The following is a 13,686-nucleotide window of genomic DNA, read 5'->3' on the forward strand; positions in this document are numbered from 1 at the left end:
GATCTTTCCACCTCAGCCTCCTGAGTAGCTGGGGCTACAAGGTGTGTGGTAACAAACCTGGCTATTTAAAAAAATTTTTTTGGCTAGATGTGGTAGCTCACGCTTGTAATCCCAGCACTTTGGGAGCCCAAGGTGGGCAGATCACTTGAGGTCAGGAGTTTGAGACCAGCCTGACCAACATGGTGAAACCCCATCTCTACCAAAAACACAAAAATTAGCCAGGTGTGGTGGCAAGTAATCTCAGCTACTCAGGAGGCTGAGGCAGGAGAATCACTTGAACTTGGGAGGCAGAGGTTGCAGTGAGCCAAGATCATGCCACTGCACTCCACCCTGGGTGACAGAGCAAGAGTCCATCTCAAAAGAAAAAAAAAAAATTTTTGTAGAGATCGTGTCTCACTGTGTTGCCCAGGCTGATCTCAAACTCTGGGTTCAAGCATTCCTCCTGCCTTGGCCTCCCAATGTGGTTGGTGGGATTGTAGGTGTGAGCCACTGTGTCCAGCCTGCACCCCAGCTAGGTGATAGAGATCCTGTCTCTTAAAACAGATAAATATACAGAAGATATAAAAGCAGAGGTTAATGATGAAAAAAAAGAGCTAGGTAAGTTATCCCCTCCTTTTTTCATATAAATTCAGAAACTCTTTTAATGCTGTTTACCAATGACATTATAGCCACTGTGTCCAGCCTGCACTCCAGCTAGGTGACGGAGTGAGACCCTGTTTCTTAAAATATATAAAAATAATATACAGAAGACATAAAAGCAGAGGTTAACGATTTAAAAAAAGAGCTAAGTTATTCCCTCTTTTTTTACATATAAATTCAGAAACTCTTTTAATGCTGTTTACTAATGACATTATACTCACATGTCTTCAGAATCAGAAGGTCCTTCTTTAATGTTTTCATCTTCAATTTCATCTATTTCAAGATTGTCTTGACGAACATCTCCTACGGTGGGAACATCCATAAGGGTTCTGAACAGCTTTGAGAGATCTGGAAGTGAACATGTCCTTAACATCTAAAATAAAAATCAACAAATTTCTTATTAGGAGAAAGATAATTAAAACATAAAAATGAGAGAAAACTAGAACCAATCACAATTTTGTTACATAGGTATATATATAAATATATATATAAAAAATATTTTTAGAGCTAGAGGATTCAAAGGTGACTTACATAAAGCTAGAACCTAATTATCTTGAATTTCAGCTCAGTCTTGTTTCACAGGAAACTAAACTTGTGAGTTATGTTTGGGTTCTAGCACAGGAATTCCCTGATACCACCTTTGAAAAGTGGGAGAGGTGTTTATTTAGGTATATACATGGAATGGACTTGGATATCTGTCAGGAATCAGGCAGTGCTAGAAACTACCTGTTTTCTCCTTCTCACTCATGACCCATTTGTTCCTCTTTCATGGTGTTTCTGCTAAATGTTCCTCTCATCTTCCTATGGTCAACTTGCCCCACACAGTCTTGCCCAAATGCTGCAGCATGTTAGTCCGAAGTTTGGCTAAGTGCCACCACACATAATTGATGGCCCCTTGTATCACTCAATTGTAGGAACTGCTGATTAGCCACATACTGGTGAAATCAGGGGCCTCAAATCAGTGCAGAGAGAAGCCTATCAGTGCTTCCCTGACCATGGGACTGAGTGGAGGCTTTCTCACTAGAACAGAAGGCTGGAAGGACAAGCACTTTGATGTCAATGCTGAGCATAATTTGTAGGAATAGTAAGAAGAAACTCAGTCAACTGAGTTGAGGAAAGAAAAACGCACAGTTGAGGTGTTGAAAATGTGAATCTGTACTGGATAAGACAAGGAATAATAGAAATAGCCTCTGTCCAACAACCTTTCAACAATTAGAATGTGATAGACAGGGCTATGAAACAACTAACTACATACATAACTCTCACAGCTGGGTTAACCCTAAAGGAATCTGTGAGATTTGAAACATGACTACTAAGGCACTGATAAGAACTCTTCACCAGATGGGAGCCTGTGAGGAAAACACAATGTTTAGCATATTAATGAAAATTTATATACTTGGCCAATTTTATTGGTACAATCTGTTTTTGAGAATAATGAAAAAGATTTCCATTATTTGAATATAATTTAAATGTTCTCACATTCAAGGGAAAAACTGTTAGGAACTACAAGTTGGTAAAAGTACACTGCTTATTAAATCACTTAGTGATGGTACCGAAAGTATTTCTTTTGTTGAATTTCCCAGTGTCTGCAGAATAACACGTTCCTTGTTAATTATTTTAATGGTTTGAACCATGTATATTATAAACTAGCACTATATACCAGAAATGGTTTCCTTAGGTACCTGCTAATCAATAAATAGCACATACGCATTATATACTTAAATTTGAGAGGACTACATAAAATAATGCAATATTTCTTAGGCTAAGATATATTTTGGCCCTGATAAAATAATCTCAATTCTAGTTTACTCCTTTTGCTAACCAAAAGAAATTTCAAGTGGTCATGTAACTTGACAACTTACCTGCCAGAACAGGTTTATACCAACCCACTAATCTGACAGCTATCAACTGGATAAGCCCTTCATGTTCACAGTATTCCCTGGTAGACTAATAAGTCCCCCCACTGACTCCCCCTTGGCTTTGGAGGCTTTTTTCCCTGTAGATTTATTTATTTATTTTCATTTTTCCTTTTCATCTTTTTAACAATACAAATGATTTTTTTATTTTAATAGTTTTTGGGGTACAGGTGATTTTTGGTTACATGGGTAAGTTCTTCAGTGGTGATTTCTGAGATTTTGGTGCATGCAACACCCAAGCAGTGTACACTGTACCCAATGTGCAGTCTTTTATCACTCACCTACCTCTCACCCTTCCCCCCATGAGTCCCCAAAGTCCATTATATCACTCTTATGCCTTTGTGTCTTCACAGCTTAGTTCCCACTTACAAATGAGAACATATGCTATTTGGTTTTTTATGTCTGAGTTACTTCACTTAGAATAATGGCCTCCAGCTCCATCCAAGTTGCTGCAAAAGACATTATTTCATTCCTTTTAATGGCTGAGTAGTCTTCCGAGGTACGTGGTACGTATATTCCACATTTTCTTTATCCACTCTTTGGTTGATGGGCAGTTAGGTCGTTTCCTTATCTTTGCAACTGCAAATTTTGCTGCTATAAACATGCGTGTGTGTGTGTGTGTGTGTGTGTGTGTCTTTTTCACATAATGACTTCTTTTCCTTTGGGTAGACACCCAGTGGTGGGATTGCTGGATCGAATGATAGTTCTACTTTTAGTTCTTTAAGAAATCTCCATACTGTCTTCCATAGTGGTTGTACTAATTTACATTCCCACTAGCAGTGTAAAAGTGTTCCCTTTTCACCACATCCAAGCCAACATCTATTGTTTTACTATTATTATTTTTTTTGAGACGGAGTCTCGCTCTGTCGCCCAGGCTGGAGGGCAGTGGCACGATCTCAGCTCACTGCAAGCTAGGCCTCCCAGGTTCACACCATTCTCCTGCCTCAGTCTCCTGAGCAGCTGGGACTACAGGCGCCCGCCACCACGCCCAGCTAATTTTTTGTATTTTTAGTAGAGACGGGGTTTCACCGTTTTAGCCAGGATGGTCTCGATCTCCTGATCTCATGATCCACACGCCTTGGTCTCCCAAAGTGCTGGGATTACAGGTGTGAGCCACCGCGCCCAGCCACTTATTGTTTTTGGACTTCTTAATTATGGCCATTCTTGGCCAGGCACAGTGGCTTGCTCACACTTGCAATCCCAGCACTTTGGCAGGCTGAGGCAGGTGGATCACTTGAGGTCAGGAGTTTGAGACTAGCCTGGCCAACATGGTGAAACTCTGTCTCTACTAAAAATACAAAAATCTGCCAGGTGTGGTGGCGTGTGCCTGTAATCCCAGCTACTTGGGAGGCTGAGGCAGGAGAATTGCTTAAACCCAGGAGGCGGAGGTTGTAGTGAGCCAAAATCACACCACTGCACTCCAGCCTGGGTGACAGAGCGAGACTTCACCTCAAAAACTAAAGAAAATAAAAGAAAAAAAAATTACGGCTGTTCTTGCAGGCGTAAGTGGTATCTCATTGTGGCTTTAATATGCATTTCCCTGATGATAGTGATGTTGAGCAGTTTTTCATATGTTTGTTGGATGTTTATATTCTTTTGAGAAATGTCTATTCACGCCCTTTGCTCACTTTTTGATGGGATTGTTTTTTTCTAGTTTGTTTGAGTTCCTTGTAGATTCTGGATACTAGACTAGTAAGTTTGAAGCAGTTTATTCATCTTTGGACGAGAGAATTTTATAAAAGAACACTTTCAGTTCTATAATTCTGATTCTACTATTTCTATGTTGTTTAAACAATATTCTATAGTTTTAACATCCACAAAAAGAACTCTTTCTGAAAATAATGGCTCATCTATATAACACACTGCCTGAGATCTTCATGTATAGTTTTTTTTTTTTTTATGATTGTTACATAATAATTTACACATCTAGCATTTGGTACCATTAAAAATTCAAACAGGAGTACAAAATTTTAGGGAACCTTAAAATGTTCCCTTCAGTTTTTATTGTTGGTTAGTTCTATTTTTTTCAAAGATGTAGAGAACCATATAACATAGTGAATGAATTCAGTATTACTTGCATTAACTGAATTTCAACTAAAAAATTCTACTCCTTGTAATCCCAGCACTTTGGGAGGCCGAGGTGGGTGGATCATGAAGTCAGGAGATCGAGACCATCCTGGCTAACATGGTGAAACCCCGTCTCTACTAAAAAATAGAAAAAATTAGCTGGGTGTGGTGGGGGGCACCTATAGTCCCAGCTACTCGGGAGGCTGAGGCAGGAGAATGGCATCAACCCGGGAGGCGGAGCTTGCAGTGAGTCGAGATTGCACCACTGCACTCCAGCCTGGGCGACAGAGTGAGACTCTGTCTCAAAAAAAAAAAAAAAAAAAAAAAAAAATTCTACTCAAAATTATTCTAATTCACTCTTTGGGCTTCAGTAGTTTTCATATGAAATTAGGAAGTAGTAGTATTCTAGTTACACTACCAAATGGCTTATGACGGGCACATCTGTTTAGCCTGTTTTCTGCCATTAAATGCTGCTGCTGCTCCCTAAGAATAACCTCTGTGAATATCTGCTTACTTCAACCCATAAATCAGGCTCGAAATGGATTTAAAACATTAATTTAAAAATTAGGAACACTTCCCAAAGGCAAAAACTATGGACATTATCGAAGAATGGAATACTTTAACAAATCAAAGACATCTAAGGTACATGTGCTATTTATGTGAATTATACGTTAATCATTTTTTGCCACTTAGCATTTGCTTTAACAAGAAATTCTCAAGTTTTCATAAAGGAGATCAGTTTTTCATCCCACTCCCTATCCACAGAACACATCTGGTCTCTCTCCATCCCTTATCCACTATCACCTAAAGTGAAGAAACACGAGCTGATTGAAGGCAAATTTGCAAGAGGGCACTGACAATAAAGTGTGTGTCCTTCCTGTTCTTTCTCAGATTTGCCTGCCACAAAGTGTATGCGTATCCTGTTTCCCTTCTGTTGCCTTGTGGTGAGCACAAATAGCTCAGGCCTACGCCTGCTTTCTAGGGACAAGATGGGTCTCACTCTCAGTCTTCCTGCTACTGGAGCTTGACGGATATAAAGCTCTTATTGTGGGTTAAGGAAGTTTGTTCTTCAGATTCCAAGGACTAGTCATTGGAGGAAAATATTGAGAGGCATGATTTTAGGCCAAATCTAAGTCATATTTTCCAACAGAGCTTTATCAAAAATAAAACTGATATTATGATCTTTATCTGACTCTGTTTTTTTTTTTTTTGGTTTTGTTTTTTTTAAGACCTCGGTGTTCATGACTGACTTTTTAATTTTTTAATTTTTATTTTTTTGAGACGGTGTCTTGCTCTTGTTGCCCAGGCTGGAGTGCAGTGGTGCAATCTTGGCTCACTGCAGCCTCTGCCTCCTGGGTTCAAGCGACTCTCCTGCCTCAGCCTCCCGAGTAGCTGGGATTACAGGCGTGTGCCGCCACACCTGGCTAATTTTTGTATTTTTAGTACAGATGGGGTTTCACCATGTTGGCCAGGCTGGTCTCAAACTCCTGACCTCAGGTGATCCAATTGCCTCAGCCTCCCACAGTGCTGGGACTACAGGTGTGAGCCACTGTGCACCGCCATGACTGACTTTTATGTCATTTTAACTGGCTGCAAATGAAGCAGAGTTAGCAGGTAATTTTCTTATCTCAACCTACTTCAGATTTCATAGGATTATAAATTAATCAAATCTTGAAAATGTTACTATTTTTAAAAATTCGATTGGAAAAAATATATTGATAAAATATTTCCCTTTATAAAATCATAACAAATGCAAAGTTTTGATTTCAATCTTTACAAATCTATGTTGGCCTACAGACCATTCAAGTGAATTATGAAGGCATGTATCCCAGCCAGGAGTAACCTCTGAAGAATACCTTCATACCTGACTAGCAGGCTCCAGATAAGGTGGAGGAGAAATGGAGCTCATGTACACAAACTTTCTCCACCAGCCTTGCTTCAATTTTTCTAATTATTTATGATCATGTATTTTATCATTTATATTCTCCAATTAGAATGGCTCCATAAGCAGAGGATTTTTGTCTGTTTTCCTCACTACTGTAACTCTAGAATTTAGAGTGATACCTGGCACATAGTAGATATTTAATAAATATTTGTTGACTAAACGAATCTGCCTTACAATAGCTTGACTCAGAGTGAGAAGCAGAGGGGTGGGAACTCCACAAATTCATCCTGTATCCACTTGTGAGGACAACCAAACAGGCTTCATCAGTTTGCACTTTTAAAGAAACAGTTGTTCTTTAGAGAAGAATACAACACTGTATCACTGGCTTTAAACTGCTTATCAAACCTGTTCTACCTTTGTTCCTTCTGAAGGTAGAACAGTGTTTCCATAGACCGATTTCTACTTTCTCTTTTTTTGAGACGGAGTCTCGCTCTGTCGCGCAGGCTGGAGTGCAGTGGCGCAATCTCGGCTCACTGCAAGCTCCGCCTCCCGGGTTCACACCATTCTCCTGCCTCAGCCTCCGGAGTAGCTCGGACTACAGGCATGTATCACCACGCCCGGCTAATTTTTTTGTTTTTTTAGTAGAGACGGGGTTTCACCATGTTAGCCAGGATGGTCTTGAGCTCCTGACGTCGTGATCGGCCCACCTCGGCCTCCCAAAGTGCTGGGATTACAGGCTTGAGCCACCATGCCTGGCCAACTGATTTCTACTTTTAAAAGCCTCCTTGTAAAAGGCTTTTAATCAAAACGCATCACTGATGAATTTTCCCTAACAGGACAAAGAAAAGGAAAGGTTTATGGTAGAGAATGAACTTTAAACAATGCTTCACCATTATCTTCTACTGTTGGACTTCTTTGGCCTATTCCTTTATCAAAACGAAGGTAGATTTGGTAAGGTACAAAGCAATCATATGTAAAAACTCCCTAACTGATGAATACATTCTATCCACAGATAGAATTTATTGGGCATTAACCGTATAGTAGATGCTGAGGATATAATGGTGATTGAAAACAGACCTAGTCCTTGCCTTATGATACTTTTAGGGAAGAAAAGTATCCTGACTCTGGGAATTCTGAACTTAGAAAAGTTATCACCACAAGACCCGAGAACAGTTCTAGCAACAGAAAGGAGAAAGGCTTATCTATGTTTCAGAGCCACAGGTCTCTGCTGGAATAAGACTGACGGGGGTAGTTGGGGGAGGGAGGAAGGAAGAGAGAGGGAGAAAGAGAGGGAGAGAGGGAGGCAAGGAGAGAGAGAGGGAAGGAGACTGAGATTGAATGTCTCTTTGATGGAGTTCACTGAATATACGGACCCAAACTTTTCAGACTGTTCTGATTCGTGGGCTATAAATTCTACCATTCTGTTCACTTAACACCACAGATGTGTGGTGTTAATTTAGTTTATGCCACTTTTTTTTTAAAGCAAGTCTTTACTCCTTCAAACTATAGTTATTAATATTTAAATATTACAGCTAAGTTTTTTTTGAGACAGGGTCACACTCTGTCATCCAGGCTGGGGCGTGATGGCATGAACACGGCTTACTGCAGCCTTGACTTCCTGGGCTCAAGCCATCCTCCCACCTAGCCTCCCAAGCAGCTGGGACTAGAGGTGGGTGTGTGACATCATGCTTGGCTAATTTTAAAATTTTTTTGTAGAGATGGGGCTCACTATGTTGCTCAGGCTGCTCTCAAACTCCTGGGTTCAAGTGATCTTCCCGCCTTGGCCTCCCAAATACACCTAAATTTTATGCCACATTCCTCTACAACAAATTCCAAGGTTTTCCAGGCAAGTTTGCATATAAGATGGCAATGCAGGAAGTACTTCACCACAGGCAACAGTTATTTTATGAATAAATTAGTGATAAACAGAAAGTACAATTTTAAATGACCTTTAATCAGTCTTTGTGTAAGAAACTAGATCAGTCACTTCATGTCACTAATACGTCCTTCAAAATCTACACTGACACACTATGTACTTTACCTCTCTGCACTGTAATTTTCTCACCTGTAAAATGGAGACAACAGTATTAATGGCCAGGCACGATGGCTCACGCCTGTAATCCTAGAACTTTGGGAAGCCGAGGTGGGCAGATCGCTTGAGGTCAGGAGTTCAAGACAAGCCTGGCCTACATGGTGGAACTCCATCTCTACTAAAAATACAAAAATTAGCTGGGCGTGGTGGCAGGCACCTGCAATCCCAGCTACTTGGGAGGCTGAGGCAGGAGAATCGCCTGAACCCAGAGGGCGGAGGTTGCAGTGAGCCAAGATTGTGCCACTGCACTCCAGCCTGGGTGACAGAGTGAGATTCAGTCTCAAAAAAACAGTCTTTGTCACATAGGGTCCTTGTGAGAAGTAATTATATGTCAAGCAGCTAGAACAGTATATAGCACACTATTAGCCAGCTACTATTACACTAATAATTAGTATACTTTTATTAGATACCTTTGCAAAATCAAAGCAGTCCATAGTTATTTCCCAAGATAAAAAATATTAATAATTATGAACAATGCAAGGCTGTTTTCTGATTGCTACTATTTTGCTTACATTTTAATGAGTTAGAGTCATACATCCTACTAGTAACAACAGAAAGGTCAGTATAATCTGTATTACTCTGATAATATGGTCTTAAATTTGGTACTTCCTTTTTATTACCACCAAGAAGTAGACATCATATTAGTAGCCTCTTTCCAAAATTTTATTGGTTGCTATCCAATAACCCTATATAGAAAATTAACTTGTTTAATATTTATGAATGTATTTGATAAGGTATTCATAATTGTAGTTCATTGGAAAGGCATAGCACTCAAAATTAGACATTCTTTTGAGGCATTATTAATATTTTTAGCAGTCAAAGAGGGTTGACATATAACATACTTTAAACACTTTACAGGCTGCATTGGGTCAACTGTCATCTGTGGCAGTATTTCTCGAGTGGGGAATGTGGACCACCAGCAGCAGACTGACTTACAGTGTGTGCCAAAAATGCATATTCCTGACCTCTGCTCCAGATATATTAAAACAAATACCTTTAGATGCGAGGTATAAGAATCTATTTTAGACAAACATTCTTCATGGTACCCACGTTAAAATTCTAGCGTGAAGGCTCTATGGTTCAGAACAAACTGATCATTAATCAATGGTGAATGAACAAAACGGTGAATGAACAAAAAGGTTTTCATGAAGAAGTTCTAGTTTTGACTAAAAATTGCTCTGTAACCTACTTTAACAAAAACAGCTGGCCACCTAACTAGTTATAGTCATTTTCCATTATAGGTTATCAATCGTATTGCTGCCTCATCGGATTTCTAAGTTATCAGCCAACAACATAGAGTACTGCATGGCATGCCTTTGCAGTGCCCTCCACTGAATAATCTATTAAAAGCTTTATTGCAAAATGTGACTCTTTCAAAGACAAGCAGCTAATTCATTTGGTAATCTAGAATCTGTCCTTATGTAAACAAAACCATGAGAAAACAACAATTTTAGACTGTTTAATTTTGACCTTTCACAAAGTAACCTTCAGTGATCTCCAAGTGTTATACTTCATTTCAGCAAGTCACTTTATAACTACCTTAAAAAATCATTTACTGTATTTACAGTAGAAATAGTACTGAAGTTATCACAGGTTACAGAATTTATTGGTTGTTATAGAAAACTCCAGTAGAGAAATCTCTTACAGAGGGAAGAAGCAAGGAAAGCATTTACTCCCCTAAAAAATTTATATATTTCTCTCCTCTGGGGAATATGGCATAGTTTATAATTCTCTTTTCATTTTGACTATCAAACAAATCTCATATTCAATATTAATAGCTATGTATAATAGTTGCTAGTGGCTTGCTGTTTATAATGCTTATTCTCTAGCACAACCTGTATATTTGGATGTGATCAATTCTTCTGGTCTGAAGCAGGGTATAAACAAATATGTAGCATGAAAGGAAGGGCAGTCTTCTGGAATAACCGTGCTTATTCCAGGTCAACACTTATAGCCCTGCTGATGAATGGTGGCAATCAAAGCATTACTCTGATTGCCACCATTACAGTGATCAACTAAGCCACTAACTACTATCTGTATGGTTGCTTAAACGTGTAATTCAGTTTACTGTCATTACATCTTAGTTTCTGCAAAAAGAGCCATTTAAAGTACATTAGAAGAATGCCTTAGTATCATGATCCAGAGCATATTCCCAGAATTCTAGGGCTCTAAAGACGTGGCTAAGGAACTGCTTGTGAGGTGTAGGGCGGGGTAGGGGCAAGAGGACAAGGGAGGACTTGGGCCACAAGAACAGCTCCACTTTTATGTCTTTAAGACATTGCATTCCTTTATTCAGAAAAAAGAGAGACATTTTCTAGAAACCGGGGAAAGGATCCCACAAATTTGAAAACTAAGGACATCTGCTGAAGGATAAGGATGACCGGAATCTTACCTCCTTCACATCTGAGTTACTAAGAACTAGCTGTAATGCCTCGAACACACTGTGCTATCTCATGTTAAAGATAGTTTATTTTGCTTTAAATGTTCTCCATGTCCCATCCACCATGCAAACTTTTTCAGAAATCTTTCTTTGTTCTAGGACAGACATAATCATTTCCTCTTCAGTGGTCGCACTATCCCACATTCATCTCTCCATTACAGGAATTATCATAATGCATTATAAGTGTTTTCACTTATTTGTTCCTTCTCAAACTGTGTGGTAGATAAGATTTACAACAACATCCTCAAAGTAAATACAAAAGTCTCCTAGAAAATTTCTTATACTACTCACCAAAGTAAACTGAGAGCATGAAGATATATTAATGTACATCTTATTTAAGACAGATCTTTGGTGTACTGGTTAACAATCCTCACATTAGGTATCACAGATACATAAATGTCTAGATGTTATCAGATACTCAAAGACTAAGATTAAGCATATTTGGCTGGGCATGGTGGCTCACGCCTGTAATTCCAGCACTTTTGAAAGATCAAGGTGGGAGGATTGTTTGAGTCCAGGAGTTCTAGACCAGTCTGGGCAACTTAGCGAGACCCTGTCTCTACAAAAAATTTAAAAATTAGCCAGGCATGGTGAAGCATTCACCAGCTATTTAGGAGGCTGAGGTGGGAGGATTGCTTGAGCCCAGGAGGTTGAGGCTGCAGTGAGCCCTGATTGCACTCCTGCACTCCATTCTGGAAGACAGAGCAAGACCCTGTCTCTAACATTAAAAAAAGATTAAGTGCATTCACAAATACACTTTAAATAAAATCACTGTAATAAGTGAAGCTGAAAAGCTAACAACTACTATATTAGAGTTTCCTGTATGTGCTACGGTAGCATGTCCTATAACTGTAATTTTCCAACCTGATGGCTAAGATGATGATGTCTGACATTACTTGGGATGGCAATTACTAGAAGTGGAAATGAAGCCAAGGCTCCACTTGAAAGACTATAATGAGTCACAGTTGAAAAGAACAAAGAGAAGCTCATTTCAGGCCAGGGTAACAGCAAGTGCAAACTCTCGCAGGAAAGGGCGTGGTGTATCAAGGGAAAAATGTTAGAATGAGCTAGAGAAAAATGTTTTGAGGTCAGACAGAGAGGCAGTCAATGCCACATGAAACCTTGTAGACCACGGTAAAGAGTCTGAATGTTATTTAAGCAGCAGAAAGCCATTGAAGTCTTAAGCATGGCTGTGATTTGACATAATTTATAATATTAAAAAAGACTTCTGGTTTCTATTTGGACAATGGATTTCACACAGGTAGCCACAGAATGAGGAAGATAAGTTAGGAAATAATTGGTTGATATGACTAATAGATTGATGACATAGATGAATAATCTGTAGGAAAGAGCTAGAGTAATAAAGTTGAGTATCATCAGCATATAAATTATATTTAAAGCCTTGGGGTCAGATTACTTGGGAAGCAAATGCAAATAAAGAAGGCCCAGGATATAGCCTTGAAATATCACATTTATCTTCTGGAGACTTCCAGCTCTGGCCATGAGAGGATAATAATGGCCAGACTTAACCTCCCACAGGAAACAACTAGAAAACTGGACAAAATACATGACATTGTGTTTAGATATTAAACAATAAGCAGCACACGACTGTCATCCCTGTGAGAAGGGAAATGAATGAACTAAACCCTACCACTAAACTGGCTTTCTGCCTGGAGAAAATATCTGGACTTTGGGTGCAGCCTTGCTAGATTGATGAGACAAAGATCCAAGTTCAGGGAGGTAGAACTAGAAAAGAGAGTTTTATTTGAAAAATAAAAAAAACTTCAAAACTTTGCAAGGTAGTTTTTTTGAGTCTTTGATGAGCACAGGCCATGAATATGTATAGAATGAAACTTCACAAAGCTAGGCCAAAACAACTGGGGAGCTGTAGACTGAACAATGCTCAGAGCGCATCCAGGTAGGAGATGATCAAACTGACTGGGAGAGAGGTGTTTCCTCAAGACCACCTGTGATGTACAGTGGAGGCCCTAGAGGGTCATGCCTTGGAAATAAGCTGAACTAGCTCTAGAATGAAGACAACTTTACACTTGTCCTAGCAAAGCTTAAAAACAAAGTTTAAAAGTATAAAATATATCCACAAGTAACTTGACTCTCTTAAACCCAATACTCTTTACAGGAAGACAGTAATAACAAAAAAATTAGAGACCTAGGAATATAATATTCACAAGGTCCACCTTCAAATAAAGAATTATAAAACATACCCAGTAGTAGGACAATATGACCCATCACCAGTAGAAAAGTAAGTCAACAGAAAAAGATACACAGATGATGGAACTTGCAGATAAGGATGTTAAGCCAGCTATTTTAATGGAGTATTAAAGGATAAACATGAACATAATGAGGAGAGAAATGGAAGATACAAAAAACAACTTCTAAAGATAAAACATACAATATCAAAATAAAAGTTTCACTGAGTGGGATTAATAGTATATTATTGCAGAAAAAAGATAAGTAAACGTGAATACATACTAATAGAATTCATCCACAATGAAGTACAGAGAGAAAAAAAGACTGAAAACAAAATGAACATAATCTTAGTGACCTGTGGAATGGTATCAGTCTAACATATACGTAACTGGAGTCACAGAAAAGGGAGTAGGGAGAAAGAGAAAAAAATATGTAATTG

At 39.0% G+C, this 13,686-nt stretch overlaps 1 protein-coding gene across 8 annotated transcripts in view; it reads right to left on the reverse strand.

Annotated features, from left to right (window-relative positions):
* NEK1 (NIMA related kinase 1) overlaps nt 1–13,686 on the reverse strand; it is a 198,792-nt gene that overhangs the window by 12,603 nt on the left and 172,503 nt on the right. For all 8 annotated transcript variants that reach the window (XM_074040755.1, XM_005556282.4, XM_074040756.1 and 5 more), the window contains one exon: nt 861–1,012. In XM_074040755.1, coding sequence (XP_073896856.1) covers nt 861–1,012 — 152 coding nt within the window. The remainder of the gene's footprint in view (nt 1–860; nt 1,013–13,686) is intronic.

Source organism: Macaca fascicularis, chromosome 5 (assembly GCF_037993035.2).
Source record: "Macaca fascicularis isolate 582-1 chromosome 5, T2T-MFA8v1.1".
Lineage (NCBI taxonomy): Eukaryota > Metazoa > Chordata > Mammalia > Primates > Cercopithecidae > Macaca > Macaca fascicularis.